This window comes from Stylophora pistillata, chromosome 2 (genome assembly GCF_964205215.1).
Source record: "Stylophora pistillata chromosome 2, jaStyPist1.2, whole genome shotgun sequence".
Taxonomy (NCBI): Eukaryota; Metazoa; Cnidaria; class Anthozoa; order Scleractinia; family Pocilloporidae; genus Stylophora; species Stylophora pistillata.
Genome location: NC_142520.1, coordinates 14,443,850 through 14,470,000, shown reverse-complemented (window position 1 = coordinate 14,470,000; position 26,151 = coordinate 14,443,850). Strand labels below are relative to the sequence as shown.

At 40.5% G+C, this 26,151-nt stretch overlaps 2 protein-coding genes across 2 annotated transcripts; both read right to left on the bottom strand.

Moving 5' to 3' along the window:
- Positions 1-5,669: 5,669 nt before the first annotated feature.
- On the bottom strand, positions 5,670-12,218 carry LOC148737268 (uncharacterized). The gene is made up of 7 exons (XM_088751382.1): positions 12,126-12,218; positions 10,128-10,376; positions 9,365-9,726; positions 8,420-8,793; positions 7,474-7,749; positions 6,415-6,628; positions 5,670-6,180 (listed from the first exon to the last, which is right to left on the bottom strand). The coding sequence occupies exons 2-7, from the start codon at positions 10,360-10,362 to the stop codon at positions 5,848-5,850; spliced, it is 1,794 nt and encodes a 597-aa protein (XP_088607508.1). The 5' UTR covers positions 10,363-10,376; positions 12,126-12,218; the 3' UTR covers positions 5,670-5,847.
- Positions 12,219-13,904: 1,686 nt separating this feature from the next.
- Positions 13,905-24,678, bottom strand: LOC148737267 (ATP-binding cassette sub-family C member 4-like). The gene is made up of 7 exons (XM_088750807.1): positions 23,742-24,678; positions 22,600-23,149; positions 20,461-20,840; positions 18,296-19,623; positions 17,355-17,925; positions 16,730-16,866; positions 13,905-15,952 (listed from the first exon to the last, which is right to left on the bottom strand). The coding sequence occupies exons 2-7, from the start codon at positions 23,137-23,139 to the stop codon at positions 15,099-15,101; spliced, it is 3,810 nt and encodes a 1,269-aa protein (XP_088606933.1). The 5' UTR covers positions 23,140-23,149; positions 23,742-24,678; the 3' UTR covers positions 13,905-15,098.
- Positions 24,679-26,151: the final 1,473 nt, after the last annotated feature.

Below are 26,151 nucleotides of genomic sequence, written 5' to 3'. Positions count from 1 at the left end.
CGCACCTGGTCATAGACGCTCTGCACGCTGAAAAATAGAAGAAGACCGCCGTGATGAAGGTTAATATGAAGAACGAGAAAAAAACACACCATTGAAAAGTAATGAATGTCATGGAGGATATAGAAACAGAATAGAAGCGCTTACTGGAAAATGGAAACAATGTTGGAATGAATATGTTACTTAAAGTGCCCCTAAGATCAAAATTTTCGTACATTATTTTCTATCATTTTCGTGTTCAGTGTGTCTCCTTCACCTACTCTGCCAAATTTCAGTCTAGACCGAGCACCAGAAATATCTTTTTTCGGGCCTTTAAACTCACGATTTCGCGTCCGCCATTATTTGACCATGTTCCGGAAATTGATCGCAGGACTCAGAGGAAGTGACGTCAAAGGCTCAACGCGAAAATCTAACATGGCAAAATGTCAGGTAAACATAACAGAATGCTCTACTCTATTCTTACAAAACCTAAACAAAAATGACAAGGCATCGATGCGTAATTCAAAGCTGAAGTAATCGTGCAGACCATACTGTAGGTATTTCTCTGTATCGGAGCCTGGCAAATAGATCAGAGCGGGAAAAACGGTTGCGATTTGTGCGACCTTGCCGAGTAAAGTACAATCCTGTAGGAATATTTGTGATCTACTCCGAACACTTCTCGGAGGACTGTTTCGAGAGATCTGTGTACCTTGAAGGATCTAGGCGAAGAATTCTGTTGGGTTCAGTGCCTACCCTTCAAAAGAAGGGACAAGAAAAACCGTCCTCAGTGCGATCTCGACGAAAGTGAAGTCTACGAACCTCGACGGGTTTTGTCACCTTTACATATGCGCTGATCAATATCCACCTTTAACAACTCTGTGGCAGAACACCTTATACAAAGGAAAGTACTTGGTGAACATTGTAAATACGAATGATAAAATAGCCGAATTGAGGAATTAGATTTCTGACCTCAAAGAGCTCACTTTCACAAAAGAGAAGAAAAATATAATTGTGTGCTCTGACTGAAAAAAAAAGCTAGCTTTAATAACAGCGAAAGTAGAACAAACAGCTGAGGACACATAGAGTGTAGAAACACTTTAAAATATAGGCTTGCAGCAAAAAAACTCAGAAAATGAGAATTCTTTCAAAAACTTTTAAACTATGGACCATCTGAGAGCCAAGTCAGCGTGCTATCAAAGGGTCCTAAATTCATCCCAACACCCGTGACAAACGAATTTGAAATCAGGCCTAGTTTTGCGAGATTTATTCGCAAGACCAATGCGCCTCCGTTACACCTTTCACGGACAAAACAAAGAACCACTACCGTTTCATATCAAACTGAATGCCACCGGTTCAGTCTTCTATCGCCCTTCAGAGCTACTTGGAGAATTGTCATAATACAGCTTGCAGACTGTAGTAAGCCAAATAATACTTTGTAACGCAATGAGGTCACGGCTCTGAAAGTGTTGAAGCAAACTCTGCTTTAAACCTCACCAAAGCAACACAACGCTAGTCGTCATGAATAGGACAGAAAAAACAAGAGGCCAAAGTGCAACTCAACAACAGAGTTCACTTCAAACCTCTGAAAGCACCGATAGTAAAAAACACGCTGGAAAGGGTTAATGAGATCATTGACCAAATGTATCGGGCAAACACATTAATGGCTTACAAATGGCTTTCACAATCCCCCAATATCCGCCTTGATACACAATCAGCCACTGCCGAAAACAATTTTTATATATCTCTTGATCATTTCTTACAAAAAAGGGAAATCCCTTACAACAGGCAAAAATACAATTCGAAGGCGATAAAGCGATGTGACCACAAAAGCCACAGGGGGAGTCCGTGCCGTTCTTTATTTATCTTTATTTATCAAAATTCATCGTTTGCCGGCGCAAAACTATCCTCAGAGGCTTCAGATGATTTCTGGGACAATTCATCGTCAGACAAAGTCGACATTTTACGACTGACAACGAAACAGTTCTCAAAAAAGTAACATGTGTGATTCTCTTTGCAGCGAACAAAGAGAGTTGTGACAAAGCAAAGCATAAGTTTGTTGAGCCTTGGACGCATGATGACGTTTCCTGCTGTACGGCTGGAACATGTTTTCAGCAATGGCGGACGATTTTTAGACGACTTTGAAGCGGTAAAAATTGGTCATCGAAGGTTTATTTTGAGTTTTTAATGGCAAAAAGGGTTTTAACTTGACCCAATTCAACATTCTGTAAAAGAATTAGCCCAAAATAAAATGGTCAATTTTCGTCTCAGGGGCACTTTAATGGGGGCGCTTATTTAGGAAAATGAATTTTAGGGGAGTACTTATTGTTACTTTTTATCGTTACTTAAGTTAGTTTTTTTGTAATGCTTTTAAAATCCTTCAAGGTCATTTTATATCTAAGAGAGGGTCACTAGCCTATGGTTGCAATGCGTTTTAAGAGGATAGCGGGATTTTTCTATACAGTGGCGTGCTAAACGTTATTGTCACAATAAACTTCCTTAGGCGCATGTATTGCGTAAGCAACGGTTTTTTGTGGTAAACAGCTGCGAATGCAGAGAAATACGCGAAATACCAACGAAGATCTAATTACGTGGGGGATTCGTGAAGCAGGTCACGATATTTCTGAAGAATGAGAGGCCATTCCTTTGACAGCCGCTTGGCCAGTTGGTGTGAGCTATTCCTCTAAGAACATAATTAGGGACCATTATCTCGAATGGATGTTTTTACTTTTTATTTGCTGTTTGTTTTCTGGCAATGAGAACCAGTGATCATGTGATATCAAAAGTATCTGACGACCGCCATAGCCTGTAGTAGTCCACCTTAGAAGCCAATCAAGTGGCGAAGTTATGCAAAGCCAATGCGTTCTGAGTTTACTCTCGAGATCAGCTTTGGATTATTCCATACCCAGGCCTACTCTTCCCGTTATGCTGAACAAGGGTAACATGGCTCTGGGAACTAGAATGAAATTAATAAGAACAGAATGAGTATGGGTGCTCTGCAATCTTTATTTTTTTCTTATCTTCTAGCTGATTTTACTGAATTTATCCTATGAAAAATGTACTGCTCGATCCTTATTGTCACTCCTGCTCTTGACGATCTCCTAACTTCACCCCCCAAAACTTTTGGAACTTATTTCTTTCAATGGCTCAGTTTTGAAGATATTTCAGGTTACTGCGGTGAGATTCGTACAGTTTCTCTTATGTTTGCAAATCCCTCGAGGATAGTATGACTTTGGCCGTGAACAAATGCGAGTTTTCTTTCAGCAGCTATCAAACTGTTCGTATCTTTCAGTTGCCGAATCATAAAGCCGGTGGTGATGTCTTCGCAGTTGACGGGCTTACGATTTTTTACCGCAACAGTCGCGATTATGATCATGCAAGGTACCGCAGCAAAGATTCTAAGGATAGGTCTAACCATATAAAATGCTGCAATCACCAAAAATGAGGTGCTTGCTACAAGACCAACTCTCCAAGAAAAAAACATAAACAATGCAATGATGCTAAAAAGGGAAACGAAATGAACCAGTTTTGTCCATTATTAAAATTGTTATACAGAAAGTAGAAAACAAAACAAGAATGACGTGTCACTTTTAAACGGTTACCCTTTCCAGTTCAAGCCCAGGAGGACACCTCAGCCACAAGAACATCATGCGCCTTCGCTCTCATGATGCGGTGAACACAAAAATGGTCTTTAGCTTCCATATATGGCCTTTCTCTTCCTCGACCGGCACGGAAGTAGACATAACCTTTGACCCGTATTGTTCGCATGTTGGTACCTTGTGCGCGCTCATCAATTCGTGGAACTGTTCCTCCAACAAACCAAAGGCCCCATAGTACGAGAGAGATAACTTTCGTGGATGAAACTGTATCTGACTAAGACTCTTAACGGTAGTTGTCAAAATCCCTAACTGCACGCTGGTTATTGAAGCTTTCTTGCAATTGCTCCGGCTGGCTGGAATTAGTATTGTAGCTCTCCATGATCTACGCATAGGGAAAATAGAAAGTGATCTTGAGAGGTATTAAAACTCACAAATTGTAGTTTGATTAAAACTCCACTTGAGGTGAAAGAGGGTAAGTTGCTAAAGAAACTGTGGGGCTGTGTCGGTGGGGAAATATAACAAGAAAACTGTGGTTTTATGAACTGATTAGCATGATAATGTTATTTAGCCACCGTAAAGAGTTTGTAAGCTGACGTTGCAAGCGTTAGTCCTTCGTCAGAGTGGAGCAATGACGCTCAACCAGTGTGCTTTACCGTTGCCGGCTTTCATTATCCGTGATTGCAACTGTTTATTACAAACCCACGAAAAGGCAATGGCCGCAGCTTTTGCCAATATTTTCATGCCAAAAACAGCTGAGAAACTTGAGCATTATTAATAGTCATGTTCTCGAAATTTACTACCCATTCCGGGAAAACCTAAACAAGAATTTGAATAATAAATAATCACTTTTTGATTGCAGAATAATCTACGGAACGTTAACTTTAACTTATTTGATTTGTCTTTCTCACAGGCTTAGTTTCTATCCTGTATCCGCTCAGTTGTCCAGAGATAGATATTTGAATCCGAATCAGTTACTACAAATGCGACTATAAGAGGCATTGTGCAATGTGCAAGCGAATCACGGTTCATCTGTGAGCACACAAAATCTACGTATATTTGCATTATCACACTTCACTTTTACGTTTCAACTCTCTATACTTGTCCTAAGTAGTAAATGGGCCGTACAAACTAGCCAAAGGAAAGGTAAGGGCGTTATGAAGCCGAAGATGATAACATTCTTCCCAAATTTGGCATGCAATATGATTGAAAATTCGGGAAATTGTTGGTTGACGTTTAGGCAAGTCACTACTGGTATGTCAGGGTATAAAATCATCGCTTGCAAGACAGATATAAATATTTTGAAACTCTTTAATCAGCCCAAACCACACCATGTTTTGAGACTGTTGAATTGTTGCATCACGGCTATATTGTCTCTTCCCTTGGCGTTGAAACAAAGTTCCTTCTTTTACTTTGGAAAAAAAATGGGACTTTACCTTTTATAGTGTGTTCTGTTAGCTCTTTGAAGGACTTTTCAGAAAGACAGCAAAATACGGTACTATTTACTTATCAAGCGGTACCTGAGTCTTCTGCTGTGAAATCGTGACGAGATTCCAGACGGGAACAGAATAATTTCTGAGAAAAGAAACAGATCTGCAGGGCTGTGGAACAGGCCTTGCCCATACACAACTATTTCGAGAGATGTTATCGGAAAAAAGGACAAAAGTGTATTTCTGGTAATCAATTTTAATATTTTAATGGGGCAAAACTCGCAAAAATACTCAGCGATACTACACAACAAAACATCTGATAAGATATATATATTTCTCAATTTCCGACGCCAGAATTCATAATCTCTCGTATCTCGTTTACTTCCGCGGAGCTTTCATAATTTCGATCTTAGTATTATGTATCAGATATATGAACTTGGTGATAACATATCTCTCCATTAATTCTTTGTGGCCCAGTGGTATAACATCAGAGCGCGGAATTATTATGGTGACGTTTCTTTAAAGGGAAATTGTTTGTGTCGCGGTTGTGGAACGCACAAGGTTACTACTCACTCTCTATTTCTAAATTTTGGTTCTGGGAACACGCTTTGTTGAATTAACTATTGAACAGCGAGATTCTGTACCATGTTCAAAATTTGGGCTGACCCCGAAAATAATATCCTGTTAGGTAGGACGTAATTATGGGAATGCTCTTCTCTTATTAAGGGAAATGTTTTTGTTTCCGGCTGTATTTGTAAAGTCATGATTTGTTCTTCTACAGGTTTCCATTGATCTAACACTTCATTCGGGTGTATCGCAGTGGTTTTATCACGATTAAAGCATTCTATTTAATTAATTGGTTCAACTGTAATGACCTCTCCCATTGTAAGACCGTCATTTTCAATCCCAATGGTCGTTTCGTTCCTAAGTCTTACGAGATCCTCAATGCATGTGTCAAATCCCATGTTATGCGTGAATTCATTGCAAAATATTCCAGTGGAGTTGAACATTCTGAAGACTTTTTTCCATCGTTCAAGCTCTGGGTACAGTTTAATGACTCTTCCCGTGGTGAGGTGGTTGTTCTTGCTCCAGTGAGGCCGGGCATTATACTTATAGTAGAGTTTGTCCTCCACGGTCTTATGGTATTCCTCGATCCCAAATGCACCCGGTAAAAATGGAACCTGTACAGTGCAAGAAGTCGAACATCATTGTGAGGAAGGTAGTTTGGCCGAGTGGTTAGGAAAGCTGGGGGCAAGAGGAGGGGATGGGGTTGCGGGCGTCAGTCTGGATCCCAACCCCCCCGACCCCACCACATGTCAAGTAACTGACACCGCTTCTGGAAAGGTACTGTTAGCATCGTAAAATATATATGAAGCGATAAAAAATAGGTGCAGTTCCACTGAGTCGTTACCTACCTCAATGTAACAGGCGTGGTCGTGTTGTCCCCCTTGCGGGCATTTCCCGTTGGCTGGACTCAGATATAAATCGTCTGTCCTTACTATTCGCACGTAGATGGGAAGCAAAGAATACTGGGAAAACTTATCGGCGTACTGATTGGCTGCTTCGATGACGTCTCCCAATGCCTCGTCTAACTGGGACAACGGAAGACAAAATTCAGCTGTGCGTACGCTGAAAGGGTGAAACGTAAACGGCATTAGGCATATCAAGGTGGTGGGTAATTTCAGGGTTTTGTTTTTCATGTAGAGAAATGATCCTCGTGTGTGAGCTTTAGTGAAAGAAACTGTCAAGATTTTGACGAGATTGAAACCGTGCCCGGTGCCTTCCAGAAAACATAGCTACATGTTGGTACCAATCCAAGCAGATTATTTCTTACCGTGCAGGAGTCTGGTCACAATTAAATGAGATTTGAATCATATCGAAGCTTTCGAAATTTTTTCTTTCAGGCTTCAACTCACCTGCAAATATCATATCTGTACTTGAGTTTTAAACGGCCGGTCAATACATGCTTTATCTCTTTTAGTCTAATTATTTCCATCAGCTCTATAGACACGATCCTAGGAAAGGGTCACTGGTAATCATCTGGGGGAGGGGAGGGGGGAGGAGGAGGAGGAGGAGGAGGAGGAGGATTTTGGTTATGTCATGATGGAATCTAGCTGATCCCCAGTTAGGGCTTCTTCATATGGGCCCGGTTGACCAGGCTGGCTCGGTTTCCGAGATCTCACCTTACTTCTAAAAAGATTTAGAGGTAAGGCGAGAGCTCGGAAACCAAGCCAGTCCGGTCAACCGGGCCGTATGAAGAAGCCCTTAGGCATTGTGGTATTCGGATAATTTTTCTTTCTTCATTGGCAGTCGGTTTTATTTGCCCCCGCCCAATTACCCTGTTTTTTTTTTTTGGGGGGGGGGGGGGGGAAAGACTGATACCTTCTCTGTTACCCTTGCAAACCATGAGTTCTCCCAGAAAATTTTACCCCCTCCCCCCTCAGGATTAATAATGACGCCCCCTCAGCACTCACTGCATGTTTCCCTTGGTGAACTGCAGTACATTGTACCATCTCTGCACATAGGAGTGTTCGCGAGAGAACTGTGAAACCCCACAATTTGTGATATCAGGAATTCTAGTCGGGCAACACGAGGCGCATGTCTGAAGACATGAAGCTACACAGTCTGTTTGCACGCATCCCACATCTGCGCATCCTCTACCGCCTTTACAACACCACCAAGAACAGCAGGCGCAGCAAGTAGATCGACCGGCTGTTCTCTTTCCTTTCAGGTAGGCTGCATACAAATATCTGAATTTGAAAAAAATGCAATTTGTGTAGGTAATAACATAGTTTCGAGTGCAATTTGGTGTTAATAAGCAGGAGTAAATTTTTCGAAGACCACAAAATTGCACGAGTCCGTAGAGCGAGTGCAATTTGTATTCTTTGCCTCGTGAGTCCATAACATTTAGATCCCTGTGATGAAGAATATCGCTGTCGATAAGAGTACAGACCACGCTAAGCCACTCTGGATTTGTTAAAAACCGGTCGCTTACATGATCATAACATAACATAACATAACATAACATAACATTTATTCAGGAAGCTAGAACGCAAATGTCAAAAATACATCCTGAAAAGGGAAAATCGTGAGGTTAGCCCTGTATAAAAACAATTTCCCTTACTAAAAACATACAAAAGATAAAATTTAAAGGATACAGATTCAATAAAAATTCAATAAATATTCAAATAAATTTTAAGTCTACTCTTAAAAACAGACAGTGATTTGGCGTGGACAATGTATCCTGGCAAGCTATTCCATTTCCCCACAATACGAACGAAGAAACAATATTTGTAACAATTACAAACCGCTCTTTTCAGGTAAAGTTTATAGTCGTGGTTAGCTCCTGTACGCTTATTGGCAAACACAAAGAAATCTGGGAAAGAGAGGTGATCATCCTCTATTTTTTCTAATACGTACCTTTTGCCCATAGGATATGGATTCACAAAGAACGAGAAAAACTCTCCTTCCGCTTTATTGGTAAACAGGGGTTCAAATTTCTGTTTCACATGGAACTTCTCTTTCCCAGGCCATGGGATTTTTACCTCAATCCGCTCTTCCTGGATGTTATATACGGAAATACAGCGGTACGTAACAGAGTAAATAATTCCCATCGAACCCAGGCTCACAGCTACCGCTCGGAACACATCGGTACTTTTCAACTCAACAGGGGCACCTCCGAACTGCGCATGCTTGATCTTTTCCTGACACTCGTCAAAAGTCTCGTCTCCATGACTAAGCCTCACTTGAATGCCAGTTGAGATAATGAGGTGAAAACCGACGACTGAACTAGACTGGCAAGAGTAAAATAATCTCCGTTGTTACTCGTGCGACAAAAACAAAACTGGCCACAAAAACCCAACGATATGTTTTGCGTTGCGTTGGTAGGACCATGCGTGACGTAGATTAAAATTGTACCAGATGGTCATGCATTCTGATCGTCTGGGTAAAAATTCACCTTTTAGCCTCGAACAAGTTACTCAATGTGGTGACTGAAGATTTGAGAGACGGAGCGGATAATCATGTGACTATGATGTCTATTTATGCTTTTAATCCTGTAAATTTGTCCTCTTTGGGTACCTTGGTTAAAGGTTAAAGTCTTCATAATCGAGATTTAAAAATGTTGAGTCTTTAATTAAACTTAAACTTGTGATCAGCATATTCAACATTTGAGGAGAATCTGAATTAACTTGAGCTTACAATACTGAATTGCTGTTAACCAATCTATCATGAGGAGGAAATCCAAGAAGGCTAAAATCAATTATATCTGCCACTGTGAGAGAGGTCAAAACATTTTATAGAGGGCGGTTAAAAAATTATTTCTTAAATCTATAATGATAAATTAATTTTAGGCGTTGTACATACCATAGTACCAGCAAAGTAACCGGAGCCATGGGTCGATGTACAGGCAACCCCAGCCACAGTCTGACCAGCATAATTTCCCATCATGGGTAATGCCAGGCCGTACACCTTGTCAAGCTTTTCCACAAAGCGATGCACTTGCATTCCTCCTTCAACCTCGATATCTACAAACTCCTTATTCAGATTTTCATTTCTTTTGGCAGGTTTTGGTGTTAAAATCCTGTTCAAGTTTTTCATGTCAATCAAAATGTCACGTGTGCTGGTCAAACGCGACCAAGACGACCCAGTTCCCACAGCTCGCACGCGGTAACCGTAGTTACTGGCAAAGCGACAAATGGCTGCTAACTGTCCTGGTGTATCAAGGCCTGTGTGATTAATTTGCAGGTAAAAGGGTTAACCATAATTGTGATAAAAGCTTTCATTTCGGAAGACAATCTTTATCAATTGACGCTATTTATAAAACTACTCCTGGGCTAATTTGTTTCGTGTACCCTTTCGCTCGTGGTGGTCAAGTTTACCCACAGTCTTAAAACGGCTCCCACACTTCGTTAACACGAAATTTTTCAAAGAGGAGAGGAGCAGAAGCAAGGAAAAATAGAATCTATGCGTTAAATTTACCAGATAATTTTCAATCTTGAGTACAGTTTTGGGAGGAATGTATTGAGCTTTTGAGTTAACTCTTTCAGGTTTAGGAAAATCAATTATCAATTTGAAAATCGTATAAACACTTTAACTCCATTTTAAATTAGTATGTGATTATACTCACCTAGTGCAAGTGCACTAGCTATTTCTCTATCGGTATTGATGTCCACTAACGTCTTCGGGAACTTTCGGATCACACCCCTCTCGGGTTTAATGATGTCAATCAAAGGTTGAACAGTCTCCAGACCATCGTAATTGTACCAGACTCGCCGATTGGTGTACGAACACGACCGAATGCACGGGAAGAAACACTGGTTGTATTGACGAGTGGTGTAACAGCAGTCAATTGAGTTTCCCATGACGAACTAATGGACTAATGGGAAATGGAAAAAGTCGATCAAAGAACATTAATCAACTTTCACGAATCAAAAGAACGATTAATGAGATGTCGATGTAGCCAAGCCCAAAACCGGAGCTCCAGTTATCAAAACTGATCACTAGGTGTTGAAGAGTTTCAGGGGCGTAGCCAATTAAGATTTTTAAAGAGGGTGGGGACACACTGTATCAAACAAAGGGTACTCAGGAGATTTTTGTGTCGACCTCCATGCTGTGTTTTACTAATTTGACAAAAAAGGCTTGCAAAGGAGGTGGGGGGGGGGAGGGGGAGGGGGGGGAGGTCACGGGTATCCCAGAATAACTAGAAGCTTCTAGATTCCATCACGAGAACATTTTAAACTTTCTTTCTTTCTTTATTTTTCTTTTCCGCAGTTCACCCCTACTGGTTTCCCTTGAGGTACACGACTAGAGTACATTAGTTACAATAACATTCTGCCGTGATGTTTAGAGAAAGGGCAACATCATATATATAAAACCACAAGGGTGCGACCGGGAATTTTTTTCAAAGTGTTAATTGTCTCCAATCAAAAACGATAGAAGCTTCCAGTGATCACCGAGTTCCTCAACAAAAAATGCGTAAAAATGCAGGAGGCAGTCTCCGGAGTGAATGAACACACTCAGTCACTTTGCTTTCAAATGTTGAAATACCCGTGTTGTTTAAGAAGTGACCATATCTTAATTAAAATCAGACAGGAGAGTTTTATTTAGGAGAAGATGAAGCTCTTATTTCTAGTTGTAAGAGAAAGAATATTACCAGGCCACGTAAGAAGTGGACATTGAAAGGAAAGTAAAGGTTAATTTTAAGTAAAATAGTCGTTTCTTTCACCACATCATTTATTTTATCGACAATCGTGGCTTGTTCGAATTGTTTCGAAATTGTTAGGTTAATATTCAAACTCACCAATTACTGCTGTCCGACTTATCCACGGAAAGTTCGTGAACCGTTCATTTAAAGGAAACTGTTTACTGATAACTTATACGTATATGAGCACGATCCTTCGCAGTAAAGCACTATTTGAGCAATAGTGAAAATCAGACCTGAAAAAAAATTTCAGGCCTGTACGGGATTCGAAGCACTGACCTCTGCGATACTAGTGCAGCGCTCTACCAATTGAGCTAACAAGCCAACTGGGAGCAGGCCATCAAATTAATTCGACATAAACCCGTAGATGATAAATCAAACAACAACAATGAATGTGTGAACCGCAGTTCACACATATGTTTCATATGTTTGTTGTTGTTTGATTTATCATCTACGGGTTTATGTCGAATTAATTTGATGGCCTGCTCCCAGTTGGCTTGTTAGCTCAATTGGTAGAGCGCTGCACTAGTATCGCAGAGGTCAGTGGTTCGAATCCCGTACAGGCCTGAAATTTTTTTCAGGTCTGATTTTCACTATTGCTCAAATAGTGCTTTACTGCGAAGGATCGTGCTCATATACGTCTCATAACCGCAGTTCACACATATGTTTCATATGTTTGTTGTTGTTTGATAACTTATAGTTCTCTCTGATTTGACATAGAAAAGTTTATCATTTCAATGCAACCTATTTGATCACATAGAAGAAAAACTAAATGTGTTCGTCTTTATTTCTATTTGGAGACCGCGTGAGGGTTTGTACGCCAAGGAATTACATTGTTTTGATGTGAAAAACATTTCTGAATTGCGCTTTGCAGGAGCTGAGAACTTCAAGTTCCTTTTCATGATTTTTTTAAATGAAACTTACCTCACTCAGCTAGGGATAAAAGTCTGAACCCGACAGCATCTTTTCAACCGCCGGCAAAATGGTCAGGAAAGTTTGCATGCATGCACGTACTTGTTTTAACTCTGTAAAAAGTTTGCAGATTTTGATAGTTATTGTCTTAACTTTTTATTTGCGTCAGTGCTTACGTAAAGCCGCCAATTGCGTGTAACAATTAAATAAATTGGCTGCTCGACAATATGTCAACAAGAAAAGGCAAAAACAGGAACGACATCCAACTTTGATAAATAAATGCATTGACTCTCGTTTCAATTGTCAGTTTTTTTTTTTTGGAATAATCAACGAAAAGATATCGTAGGAATGAAGTAACTTAGGTTAAATTCATTCGCTCGTTCTTCACAAATGGGGCATAACAGATTACCGTTTGACACAATAGAATATATTTAAGAATTTGATTGTGTTTTGAATGTATAGTTAGTCAACTAAATGAATTTAAGAGAAGGGTTAACTAGGAAAATGTAAATAAAATTTTAAGTGTTTTATACGTTACTCCTATCAGAATCTATCTTTTAAAACCCCATTTAAAAAAGAAAATTGAATAACGATCGAAAACGAATTAGTTTAGAGGTGAAGGTATTTATGTGGAGAATGTGATTTTCTGGGTAAAGGCAATCTTAAAAGGGTCTGTTTGATCAATATATAGTTTCTCGTTACACTTCAGCTCCACAGGACATCCAAACTAATGCCAGCCACTTTCATGAACATTAGCCGTTTTCACGACAATCTGAACCGTTTGATGGACTATTCTTTCTGGATTTCAACAGTTTCTACGAACAATTCCTCTTGTCGTGCAGCTCGAAGTTCAAGAACAACTAGTGACATCGGCGACAACAAACAATCTAGAAACCACGGATAAATGATCATAAATATTACGGCTTTTGTCTCAGAAACTTCAGAGAGATGTCTAGATTAAGCAATCCCCTTTGAAAGTGATACTATATGGAAGAGTAACACCCGTGTTTATGAAACAGTGCCTCAAAATTTCACATTTCAATCTTGCTTCTCAACCAACTGTTGATCTTTCTGACCATGTTCAAATTGTTTGCTTTATTCTCAAACATAGCTCCATTGTCTCTTGACGCCATTAAGGGTAATTAGTGGTTGGTTTGAAAATGAAAACTAGATATTTCTGATATATCAATATACCGATCATTCCTTGATAGTGAAGTTAAACGTAGTGAAACGGTTCAATTCTACAGCTCTCGACAGAACAGCTAAGGTACGTGACTTACTATAGCGCGTATGCGCCTGACAAGAGGGGAGGAGGGGATGAGGATGGGGATGAGGAGGAGGAGGACAAGAGGGGAGGACAAGAGGGGAGGAGGGGATGAGGGGAGGAGGGGAACAACATAAGAAAGTATGTCACCTCCTTTCTTCTCGAGGGTATTATAAATAGCAATTTGTAAAAAATAAATAAATAAATAAATAAAAACAAAAGGTGTTCTCTTGACACTCTGAAGCAGGACCTCACCTGTTGAAAAGTTCTGTTGGCAGTCTTAGTGGAGACAAATAGCGAACAAATTTATAATTGAAGTGGTTAGAAAAAGAAATGAGTTGCTTTTATGACGCGATCAGAAAAAAAAAGTATCTCTCAGTGTACTTTTCTTCTTCTCGGGGAAGAAGATTATCGTAATACTGAGTCCCTCGCGTGCACAACAGACTGGGCACGCCGGAAGTATGAATTGCCTCGGTTCCACTTTGCGCGTCCATAGGCAACAAAAAAAGAGAATCAAGATGCTATCATCATATTTAAACACTTTAATAATTCACCGCTTCTAATCTGGAATTAAGTGAAGTGGTTCTTTGTGTTTTATCAGAGCAAGAATGCAACTCAAAACAAAGAAGATATCATGCTCAATTAACACCGGATTTCTTTTTTTTTGAAAAGCACTTTTAAAGAAAAAAACCAACGTACTTTTGAGCACAGGTGTACATCAAACGGTCATGGTAATTGATTATACAGTCAACGTTCATTCACTATCGTTGACCATCATGTTTACGTTCAAAATTTTCATGGTAGTTGATGATAGTTGAAAAAAACACGCAATGAGGTCGCATATTGTAAAAAAATTTGGCACGCGCTGACGTCAAAAATTTCGGTGGCATTTTGAATCATAGTCAAGAAGTTGCGAACGGAAAATACTGAAGCCTACCAGCAGATGATGAGAACAAACTACCATTTCGATTTCAGACCGTTTTTAGAAAGACTGCTGACTGAAAAGCTATCATTCACTCTTTGATGTTAGTTGCTTATAGTCAATAATAGTACATATTGTTATTCAACTGTGAGCAGAGTACAAATAACGCCTAAGACGAGTAAAAATATCACGCAATATTTGTGCTCCAGAAATATCCACGAAATTCGCCCGCGCTGAAATAAAAATTTGGCGTGTTGGATAACAAATGAGTTATAAAAAGTTTTTTTGTGTAGTATCGCTGAGTATTTTTACCCGTTATTTGTATTTTCACTCGCCCTACGGGTTCGTCAAAAAACGGCACAACTCGTAAAAAATACTCAGCGATACTACACAACAAAACTTCTAATAAGATATATATACTTCGTAAGCGTTCAAACGCGCGTGATAGTTAAAAACTTTATCATTGCAACTATCACGGCCGTTTACGTGGCTATATATGCTTAAATAAAAAATAGCATATTTTCAAAACGAGCGTAAATTTGAGCATTTTTGGCAAAAAAAAAAAACAAAAACAAAACATTAAACAATGCTAGAGGCACAATATGCCAATTTTACAAGCATAATATTTTAAGGCCTACTGGAGAGGGCTCCACATTGGCAAGATTAAGGACCAGAGCGGGCAAATTAGTACGTTTCCTAAGGTGTCTGTTTCCGTCCCGGATAACTTAAAAAGAATGTAGTTGCACTTTCATGGCTAACTAGGTTCAGTTATGAAAACTAACGGAAAACACTTGAGTCTTCACGCGTCAAAAGTTCCGGACTCGACCACCCCTCCCTCCTTAAAAACAAAAACCTTGTCGCAGTGTTGGATGGTGCTCAGACGGTGAGCCACAGTTATTACTGTAGAGTCCTTCAGCTTCTCTCGCACCACTCTCCAGATTGTTTCTTCTGTGCCTGGATCCACGTGTGCAGTGGGTTCATCCAAGATGATGATCTTGTTTTGCTGCAACAGAACACGAGCCAAACAAATCAACTGCCGTTCTCCCATGCTGACGTTTGCTCCATTTTCCAATAATTCGTACTCCAATTGTCCCTCAAGACTTTCCACGAAATCTTTCAGCTGCACATCCTCTAACACTCGCCAGAGATCTACATCTTGGAAGCGCTGCACAATATCCAGGTTTTTCCTCAACGAACCACTAAAAAGCACCGGAGTTTGACCAAGGGAGGATATACATCCTCGAGCTGCTTGAAGATTAATTTCCTTAATCTGAATTCCATCCACCAGGATCTCTCCATCAGGGTCAGGCATGCGGAGCAGAGCGGAAACAAAAGACGATTTCCCGGCGCCCGTGCGTCCTACAACACCAATCTTTGAGCCTCCTTTGATGCCGAGATTGATGCTTTTAAGTGCTTGAGGACCCCCCGGGTAATATGTTAGCGACACATCGTTAAATATGATATTTCCTTTACGTGGCCAGTGTTCTGGAGGAGGTCTGTCCACTTTGTACCCAGGCTCTGAGTCAAGTTTGGTGTAGGCCATAACTCGTTCAACTGACGTCATAAAATTCTCGACATCTGACGATTTTCTGACAGCGTATTGTGTCAGAGCCACTGTTTGAATGACATAAGCAAGAGCAAGTCCGGCGGAGGCTGATAAGAAAATATAAAATTAACAAGTAAGAAAAAAACAAGAATTATTGATGATGGATTACTGTATTTCTATTTATGGAATAACTATCGATTATCTATGTTGATACTGAAGATATTAGTAAGGTAATATGGTCTTGAGAGACGCAGTCACGTTTGCCAGTGGCACATTAAGGTCAGTGCACTCTGGAGTGTTGTAAGGGATCATACATAGTCCGTTGGGAAGAGGCGGGGTGGGGAGGTTGGAGGATTCTAGAGATATCACATGGTTTTCTCGAGGAATGGAGTGGAGATCAGCTGTCACTAACAGAGTATACGGGGGGAGGAGGGCCTTTAGCAAACTCACTGCCGATGAGGGGGTGATTAAAAAACTTCAGATCTTGGAGGAAGCAAGATTAGTACCTCCCGTTATGAATTATGACTGGTCTCTGATCTCGTGCCTAGATCCTACCGTATAAATGTGAGTGATGCTACTGCTTAGCCGTGGAAGGTCTGTGTACGAAACTTACCGGTCCTTTAGCAGCAGAACTATGCATGACTAGGTACGAGGCAAGATGTCGCGGGAACACGTGTTCAAATGGTTTGAATTGTGTTGAGGCCATGAGCAAATCCAGCTAGCGAGAGGTTTGCGAGGGATTTGGCGCAAGAACCTGGCGCAAGACCACATGCTGATCTTCCGTCGGCTCGCGTTCAAAGCCTCAAACTTATTCGTGGACGAAGAAACGCGTGTTCTCTATCACTACTATTAATCGCGCGCTCGTAAGACTGAAATTTACTTACCGGCGTCTTGCGATATCAAAACTGCCACTAAAATCACTAAGCCGACTAATAGAGAAATGATCGCATCCAGACGAACAGCAAACCATCTGCCACTCGCCATCATCATGATAAAAGACTGGATATGAGTGTCTTGATGGCTGTCCAAAGGATAATAATTTCAATATGTGTATTTATTGACTAAGTGGCCAAACCCGGTCAATAAGCATTTTATCACATGACCACTAAGTGTTGAGAATCTTGTTTCAACCTAAACAGGACGAGATAGACGGGCGCACACGGGATAGTGATTCTAAAAGTGATCTTCGTCCTTTATTTTTGTAAGTCAGAACAAGAAACACATAAATCGTCGCAAAAAGTGACGTATTTTTTCATATCTATTTTTCATTTTTTCCGGAATGGCTTACGTATATCATATACAGTTCAAATGTTTAGTTTGCACAGCACTCGTGCATTGGAGGAAGATTATGAAAAGAGAGAAGACGAGAGAGCATTTTTTGTGGATAATAGTTCAAAATGCCAACCTTGACCCCAACAGTACACACGCTCTGCGGACCAGGCCTGAATCGCACCAAAATAAATCACAGGCTTGCCCTGTAAGTTCACTTTATAAGATGCACAAACTCACCTGTAAAACTTCTCAATGAAATCCTTCTGTCTGCCTCTTGTTCGAATCGTGTCCAGTCCTTCAAGAGTCTCTGATATGTGAGAAAACACTGGGCTTCGGCACATTGATTCCAACCTTTTCAGCTCCCTGGAACTCTTCAAATAAAATCTTGCGAAGTAAAGAATCATAGCCGTCACTGGAATGGTGACAAACACAAGCCAAGGATTCGTAACAGAAGGCACGATAACGGATGAGAACAACAGCAGCACCAGCTGAACTGTAGATAGAAACTGTAGCGGTAATAATTCGTCCATGCAGCCGACATCTTTAGAGAATCGATTCAGAATTCTACCCACAGGATTTGAGTCAAAGAACAGTACCGGTGCTTGTAAAAGAGCCACAACCATTTTGTCATGAAGACGTTCGGAGCATCTTAGACAAACTAAAAATAAAATGTAGCATCTTACGATGCCTAATATGAAAGAGGCAGCGACCAAACAGCCATAGATAGCTAGATTCGTCTTGTCTCTCTGTTCTGAAGGACGTTTCCTGGTCAAAAACGACAGCCAAACGTCGGGGGCAACCATCGATGCTGAAAAAGGGAGAAATAGACAGTGAGTAACTAAAACACTTATGACTGCTTACATGCCTCGTTTCCAATAATTGTCGCAACATGTAGGGACTTGTCATTTTTGAGGAGCCAGTCATCTTGTGTCACCTGGGAGGGTAGGGGGGGATTTAGGGGGAATTGCAGGAGGGAACAGAGTATAAAGAGAACACTATAGCTCTATAGCTATAGTTAGTTGAATGTCCATTAACTGCCAATGAGAAAGGTGAGGATCATGACAGTGTTACAGAGCATTAGGGGAGAATCATTCAAATTTTACCGTGATACAACCTCTCCCCCACAGGAGAAATGTAATGACTGTTCCTCGCTACTACATAAATTTACTAAGGCTAACCTTGAGTAATAAGACACAGAATAACAACTCCAATGATCAATAAGGGGTGAATGCCACCTCTGAAGTAGTCCCAGTAAAGCTTACTTGACACCGTTCCGATTGCCCGATCTTCAACAGATATTTCCAGACCATTACTATCAGTAGCAAGTGGCATCACACCGCTGAGTTTCTCTTCGTTATCCCTTGCGGTGTTGTCGGACAATTTCTCTATAAGAGTGTTTTTGCACAGTGGGTAAATGGTGGTATTTAAAATTCCTTTATCTTGAAGCTCTACGTAGGTCCCCTTCCCCAGTACGCGCCCTTTATACAGTATTATCACTTGGTCAGCATCTATCATGTGTGGCTCTTGATGAGAAGTTAAAAGTCGGGTCTTTTTACCAAGCACATCCTTGATACACTTTTCAAAGATATGCTGACCCACTTTGAAGTCCACAGCACTGAGAGGATCGTCCAACAAGTAGAGGTCTGCATCCACATACACGGCGCGTGCTAAATTTACTCTTGCACGCTGACCACCACTAAGAACGGCACCGCGCTCACCAACAACAGTTTCATCACCGTTCGGAAACTGCTGAAAGTCTTTCGTGAGGGCGCAAGCCTCGATTACCCTGGTGTATCTTGATTCATTGTACGACTCGCCAAATAAAATATTTTCTCTTAAGGTTCCAGAGAACACCCAGGCTACTTGCGGCGCGTACACAAAAGTTCCATGACGACTAATTGTTCCACTTATGTCTGACATCTCGCCAGCGATCGCTAAGAGAAGAGTTGATTTTCCGCTGCCTACTGGCCCGGTGACAACTGTCAAGGCTCCTGATGCAGCAATGAATTCCACATCTTCAAGGAGAAGGTCGTCCTTCCTCTTCATTTCCGTAGACTTTAAACTGGACACGCATAAAGTTCCTGGCTCAGATGGGTTCACCCTCTGATCAGTAACAGGGCTTTCCTGTGATTTCTCCGACTGATCTTTTATCACTGTAAAATTCCTCTGTAACTTAACGGACATTTCCTCTATCGCTATACCTTTGTCTTCTTTACACTGATCTCCCGAGATCGATAGCAAATCTTCTAAGATAAGAAACTCTTCTATCCTGCCGAGTGATACATATGCTTCATGTGTCTCCACTACACCATATCCAATATCATGGGAAAAATAAAGTCTTAGCAGGTTCATGTACATTAGAAGCATAAAAGCATTGATAGGAGTGAGATGATGGTCAGTGAGTAGCAGAGAAATAACGGACAGCAGGACAGGTATTGAAGTATACTCCAAGGCAGCCAAACCTGAGAGAATAACACTTTTCTTTCGGATGATGCTGATTTCTCGTCTGAAAGAGAAAAGAGATATTTGCCATCATTTACGGACAAATAGAAAGTACTAAAGAACTGCGCGCTCTCTGGTTGGTTAAATACTTATTTAATGACCATATATTTGTATAATTTTAGCACCAAAAGGGTGCGACTGCGCAACGTGCGGTACAAAATGTTCACAAGCAGTTTACCATGAACTGTGTGGGATGTTGACTTTTCGATGATACAATTTAATGAAAAAAAACAAACTTGTCCATTTTTCTGAAATAACAGCGAAATGCTCCCTCATCTTGAAGTAAATTTTAAACAAAGAAATCTACTGTATTGGAAGTAAGGTTTGGAAATTGGGGAATATCAATTGGTGAATATTCGGTCGCGTGACGCGTTCAGACCAATGACACGCGAGCTAAAGCATCTGACCGATTCTAGCGTGCCATAGAACTCATTAGCTTGTACGTTTTGTCTACCCATTTTAGGTCATGAGATAATACTCTGGTTAACTGGTCGCTTGAAATGTCTCCTTTTCCACGTGCATATGTACTGGAGTACGCATAATTTGCGAACGTTGAAAGAAAAAGTTCTCTGTAGTGTCATCACATGACCAGAAATGGCTAAACAAATCATTCAAACTAAAAAGGACAATTAACCATGCATTGCATTTTGTTAGTTCACCAGCGTTATAGCCTGCGCACGATATCGGTGAACAACCAAAAATTGGCTCAAGAACTCGTCGTCATAGTTCATGATTGCAACGACAAACTGTCTTTTGCAATAACGATCTTGGATTATTACGCCAGCAAACAGATAGTTACGATGCATAGCTATTGCGGTAACTAAAAAGAAATTCCCCCTACTTTCGCGTATGTTTTATCTTTCCTCCGAAATAATCCTCCCAGGCACGCGCCTTGATAGCGCGTATCCCAGAAACCACTTGGTTCGTCAAGGAAATTCGACGATCACCTTCTGCTGCTGAGCGCAGACGCAGCGCAGCGTAGACAGAGGACATCTCGACGTAATAGGGTACAAGAAGACAGAGAAATAACTCTCCAGTTAGAGCCTGCCAGCCAATCAGATACGCGAGCAGAAACGTTGCAACCACGATTTGGAGTGCGTCTGACATCATTACAAAAAACTTAAGAGCTACTGTTTCCATCCGCTGGATATCATTTGATATAAGATCAACCACTCGTCCTGCTGAAAACTTTAACAGTGTACTCTTGCTGAGCAGTAAGATCTGAGAATAAAACAAAACCAATAAATTCAAGGAGACTTCCATCTTTAAAATGTTTAGGGAACCGGTAGCAATTATAACTTGTGAGGCTTCGGGTAAGGGAAGATTTGGAAGATTTTGGGAGGATCATGTGGTTGTCAGTTGGAAGAAAAGGGAATCACCTGTCACCAACATTGTATAAAGAGAGAAACCATTGTAGATTGACGGCTATTGAAGGGGAAGAGGAGCATTTGAATATCACAGAGCTCTCATTGGGACGACAAAGCCAAACCGCACCCCCTTCCCCCTCTTCCGTAATAGGGAACAAATAATGACCGGTCCTTCAATTTAGAACTTGACTGCTTAAAAAGGAAAACCAAAGAGTAATGCTGAATAAAGGCTGATAGTTTTTAAAGAAACTGTTTGGGGCTGCGTCAGTGGGGGTAATGAGATAATTTGGATATATCAACAAAGTTGAAATGGTAAATAGGCCACCGTAACGATTACAAAAGCTGACGTTTCGAGCGTTCGCCCTTCGTTGGAGCGAATGACGAAGGGCTAACTCTCGAAGCGTCAGGTTTTGTAAACGTTACGGTGGCCAATTTACCATTTCAACTTTGTTGATATATCCAAAGAGTACTGTGAAAACCAATTATGTTGAAGATGGTACGTGTACACCACAGAGGTAAATAATGCTTTTTGAACGTGCTGATTAGCTAGTACAGAAGATATTAGCAAGTACTATTAACCTTCCCCAGACGCAGAGACAAAATCCAACGTCAAAAGTTTGACGAGACTGAAAATGGACTGGCGCACTGTGGTAGTTTTATATTTGATTGGTTCGAAAGGTTGCGGAAATCGTTTGGAGCAAGCACTTAGTCTTGTCAGGCAAAAAGCTAGAAAAATGAACTCCTGGATACCCTATTTAGACACTATTTGAAAATTTTCTTCACTAGCAGCAAATGTTAGAGTTAGAAAAAAAACAGGGTCGTTAGGCCAAGAAAAAAAGAAGAGAGAATACACTAGTATTTTCTGTATCCCCTCTGGGGATACCTAGAATGCAAAGGTGAGTTTAACCGACTGGGGTAAGTAGCATGGGATATTATTTTGATTGGTTACAAACGAGAAATAATGGCTCGTTGTGTTACATCATGGAAAGAGCGACCAGTCAGCATTTGCAAGTGAGTTACTTCGTGTGTTAAAACATGTTTTTAACAACCAAAGTCGGTTATCTACTGAAAGAGCTATCCATATCTCATCGATCAGAGAACGTACTGCTGCCACGATACCTACCCTGACTCGTAGTAAATTTCTGATTACTTCGCTTAAGTCACCGAGAGAAAAGGGAAACTGATTTCCCACACGAACACACACGCACACATGGTGAACAAGTGAAACAGTTATGACTACTCATAGACTCAGAGCTAATCGAGAAGTACAAGGGTTCGGTCATATTTTTAAACGCAAAATCGGAACAAGTAGGAAAATGCCCCTTCCGTGAGTGTCTCAGATCGATCGGCTGAGCTATTTACATGGGAAGAATTTCGCTTGAAACTGCTTACTAATTGCTTTTTTGAGATGCTTCATAACAATTGGAAACTTCTCTTCACCGACCACAATCTCAAGTGCGTGAATTAACTTTGGATGAAGATTTTGTGACGTCTGCAACGACAAGGCTAAAGAGGATTAATTCACTTTTCGTGTTCTAAGTATTTTCATAGGGGATGCCAAGAACACTAGTGTTTTCCATTGGGGATGAGTCAGCCACCATTCCTGTGCTCACCTTTTTGTAGACGAGACCTTTTATTGCGTTACTCAATCTGATGCCCAATATTTCACACGCGTAAGAGTGGTGTTGCATGGCAAGGCTGCCGATCAATGTGTTCATAGTCATGGCTGCCGCAAGCAAACAACCGTGAAGTATGGGGTTCGCATGCGTTCCTGGTGACATTAACATGAAAATCAGATATCCAATAAGCAGTGGTGTGACGAGGGAACCAATTCCATAGAGGACACCAGGGAGATAAACATAGGCAACCTCCCTTAGGGAAAGCATTTTCAAAACACTTTTCCAGAGCTTCGGCCTTTTCTCCTTTCTCGTGGATATAGCTTTTTCTTCTTTCCATTTCTTCTCGAGACGATCTGTGACTGTTTGTGAGGTGTCCACATTGGAGAGCGGTACAAAATCGCTTTCCTCCAAGGCTCGTTGATTGCCTGTCTTCATGACATCGTTCATCCATTGAAACAAAAGGATAGAGACAAAACCAACTTTCTCAGCGAATTCATTGGTCGAGGTGATCTTCCTGTAGCCATTCGGCGCCATGATTCTAAACCTCCACTCGGATAATGATAAAATACGATTAATATAAGGGACCCATTCGTTATCTTGTAGGGGGCTAAGGGGAGGGGAGCTTGAAAAGTTTAGATTTTGATCCATTGTTTGGTCGTGTCACGCAACGAGCTCCTCCCGCGAGATCTGCCATTTATTGCTTATAAATTTTTCAGTCCGGGTGGACGGGATATTTCCTACTGAAAATTCTGTAAGTAAAATTTTTGGGCTACTTTGTGTAACGAGAAACATTGGCAATCACATCTTAACTCTCAGTCCGACTAGAAACGCAAAAGTCCCCAAAGCCCGCCAAAAGTATAGATCAGTCACAATAGTATTCAATTGAATTGTAATTTTTTTTTATTCTAACTAATTCAGAAGGGCCAAACAACTAAATCGGCGGAACTGGTATTACACCGAAATGGACTCTAACATTAAACAGCTGTAAGCTGCTGGGTCATTTATTTAATTCTGCTGGTTATAGTTGCAAGCCAGTGATTTGAACCATTACGTCTTTAACTAAGCATCTTTTGGCTCAAAAGAGGTATTTAAAAAAAGGTTTTTTAAAAATGTTTCATTAAGATAATTTCAATTACCGGCTTACTTTGTTGTATTGCCCTGGAAAGAACTTGTAAGGCCAGGGGCGAAAATGTGAAACGACAAGTGAAAGGTCAGTACCGTTCTTTAAACTCTGTTTGCTCTGTTTGCTCTCCTACCCCAATGAATAATGTAATTTTGCGCGCAGTGGATAAATTCCCATATAATGCGCGTTTTGATTGGCTAAAACTGCGTCCGTTAGGGTTAAAATGCACGGAGTAACGTTGTCACGCCATCGACTAATTTGTACAATGACCAGCCTTTTCCCGGTCCCTTCGCATGGTTTCTTTCCTTTTTTTACCAACAACTCTTGCGTGATCTGTAAAACGTATATAAATCAAGCACTTCGACTATGTCTCGTGTTTCCCCTACTTCTTGAGTGCTCTGGCCGCCTTATGCGTGCTTTACAATAGAATAAGGCCTCTTTACCTGTTAGATAAATCTTTATCTGCATAACAACTATTTACAGACGACTGCGCTAAGTAAAAACATAACAACTGAATTTAATTTGTTTAGTTCAACTACTCAGATTAATTCGAGTACAGTTTGGAAAAAAATCGAAATAGAGTAGTTTTTTGATTTTCAAGGGAGCCTTTTTAATGAAAGAGAAAATCAATGAAAAACTTTATTTAAGTGTCTATGTTTTTAGCTATAAGCTAATGGAGGACTCTAAAAAATTTAAAAGTCAAATACATTGACATATGTAGATGATAGCTATTTACAGTAGATAATTAAAAAGATCATAAAGTTATTTAGTTAAGTTTTACATTTCAACGAGAGTTGAAAGGTGGACTTTTCTTATGTTCTTCTTGAACGAATTTAGAGTTTCTATCGTTCTTAGGTGTCTTGGTAACTTCGACCAGATGAGAGGTCCCATATATTTAATAGAATTCCTACCAAATCTTACAGTTTCGAATCTTGGCAGTTTAAAGACACTGTTCCGTAAATTATATTGAGTGTTCTTTATATTAAATAAGCCAAAAATAATCTCAGGTTCGAGACTGTGCTTAACTTGAAACATCAAAGTGGCAATGTCTTGTAGGCGCCGATTGTTCAACGTCGGTAGTTTGGCGCGACTTAGCAGTTCTTGATAGGACGCTGGTCTAGTTTTGTACACCGCCCAAAGTGCTCGCTCCTGAATCCGCTCAAGCTTTCTCCGATCCGATGCATTACAAAAGTGCCATACTAAATGACAGTAGGTTAGATGGGGCAGAATTGAAGACCTGTAAAGTGCTAGTTTAGCATTACAGGGTATCAAATTGCGTAGCCGCACTAGGACCCCCACTTTTTGACTGGCCTTAGAGCATAGATCACTGATATCACTAGTAAAACTCAATTTTTCATCGATTTGAACTCCTAAAAGCCGTATTTCCCCCATTCTGTTTAATCTGTTCCACGAGAAAATATATGTGATGAATTAATTAAAAATGCATATGAAAAAATTTAGATACGCGGGTTCTTAATTATGCGAAAGCAAAACTCGGGAATCACCTAACATAAATAATTCATTGAAACTTTGTCATTAAATTGGGGTATTGTAAAATGTATGTCTGTCTGTATGTATTGTATGTATTTACGATATTTAGACAGGCCAGCCCATTTCAGCTTAAAGCTGGTTTAAATGGGGGCCTGTACATCCCACCAACCCACCCCAGGGGAGGAAATTACTTATGTGGGAAATTAACGTCTCCTACCCCAACCCTGCAGGAGACGGGACCTCCATTTATTCATCCTTATCCGAGAGGACTAGAATATCTAACCATTTCTTGATGTTATAGAAAGGAAAGCAAATTGTCCTCAATTATTTTAAGACCTTGAGTGTTGGTCCGGCCGGGGCTCGAACCCTCGAGCTCCCGCACAGCAGTCCAGCGCACTATCCATTGGGCTAACTGGGCGGCGGTAAAAAACGCGATTTCATATCATAACTGACCGTAAATAGCAAACTACACGTTTTAAGGTACTAAGCGAATGCGCATTTAACTTATTTGCGGGATGGACTTGTATTTAGATGTAAAGGTTTTTAGAAGTATGTGATTCGAAAATTGTAGTTCAAATCAAGTAGCGATGAGAATCATCTAATGAGAAAAAAAAAACGCATATACAAGTAAAAGTAAATTGCTACCGGCGTTACGTCACTCTTACATGACATCAGCCAAACACGCGAACTAAAAGTAGTACTGTAGAAAGTAGTACAACAGAAAGAAAAAAAAATACAGTTACTTGAAAATAATGAGAAACGCGAATTCCAATTGGTATAATGACCACCAATAAAATGTCTTTATATTTTCTTGTTGACAACTTAATGTACAAAAACTCGCTCGAAAATATTATTACCATTGATTTCGGGAGACAAAGACTTGGCTTACATTTTGATTGCAAGATAATTGTTACTTTGTTTGACGGGTTCCG

Coding starts and splice junctions, on each gene's coding strand:
- LOC148737267 (XM_088750807.1), bottom strand. CDS start 23,139: ATGGCGCCGAATGGCTACAGGAAGATCACCTCGACCAATGAATTCGCT. Junction 19,624..20,460: donor AAGATAAAACATACGCGAAA/GTAGGGGGAATT, acceptor TTTCTCTTTCAG/ACGAGAAATCAGCATCATCC. Junction 16,867..17,354: donor TTCATTGAGAAGTTTTACAG/GTGAGTTTGTGC, acceptor TCCTTTGGACAG/CCATCAAGACACTCATATCC.
- LOC148737268 (XM_088751382.1), bottom strand. CDS start 10,362: ATGGGAAACTCAATTGACTGCTGTTACACCACTCGTCAATACAACCAG. Junction 9,727..10,127: donor AGCTAGTGCACTTGCACTAG/GTGAGTATAATC, acceptor TTAATCACACAG/GCCTTGATACACCAGGACAG. Junction 6,181..6,414: donor ACCACGCCTGTTACATTGAG/GTAGGTAACGAC, acceptor TGCACTGTACAG/GTTCCATTTTTACCGGGTGC.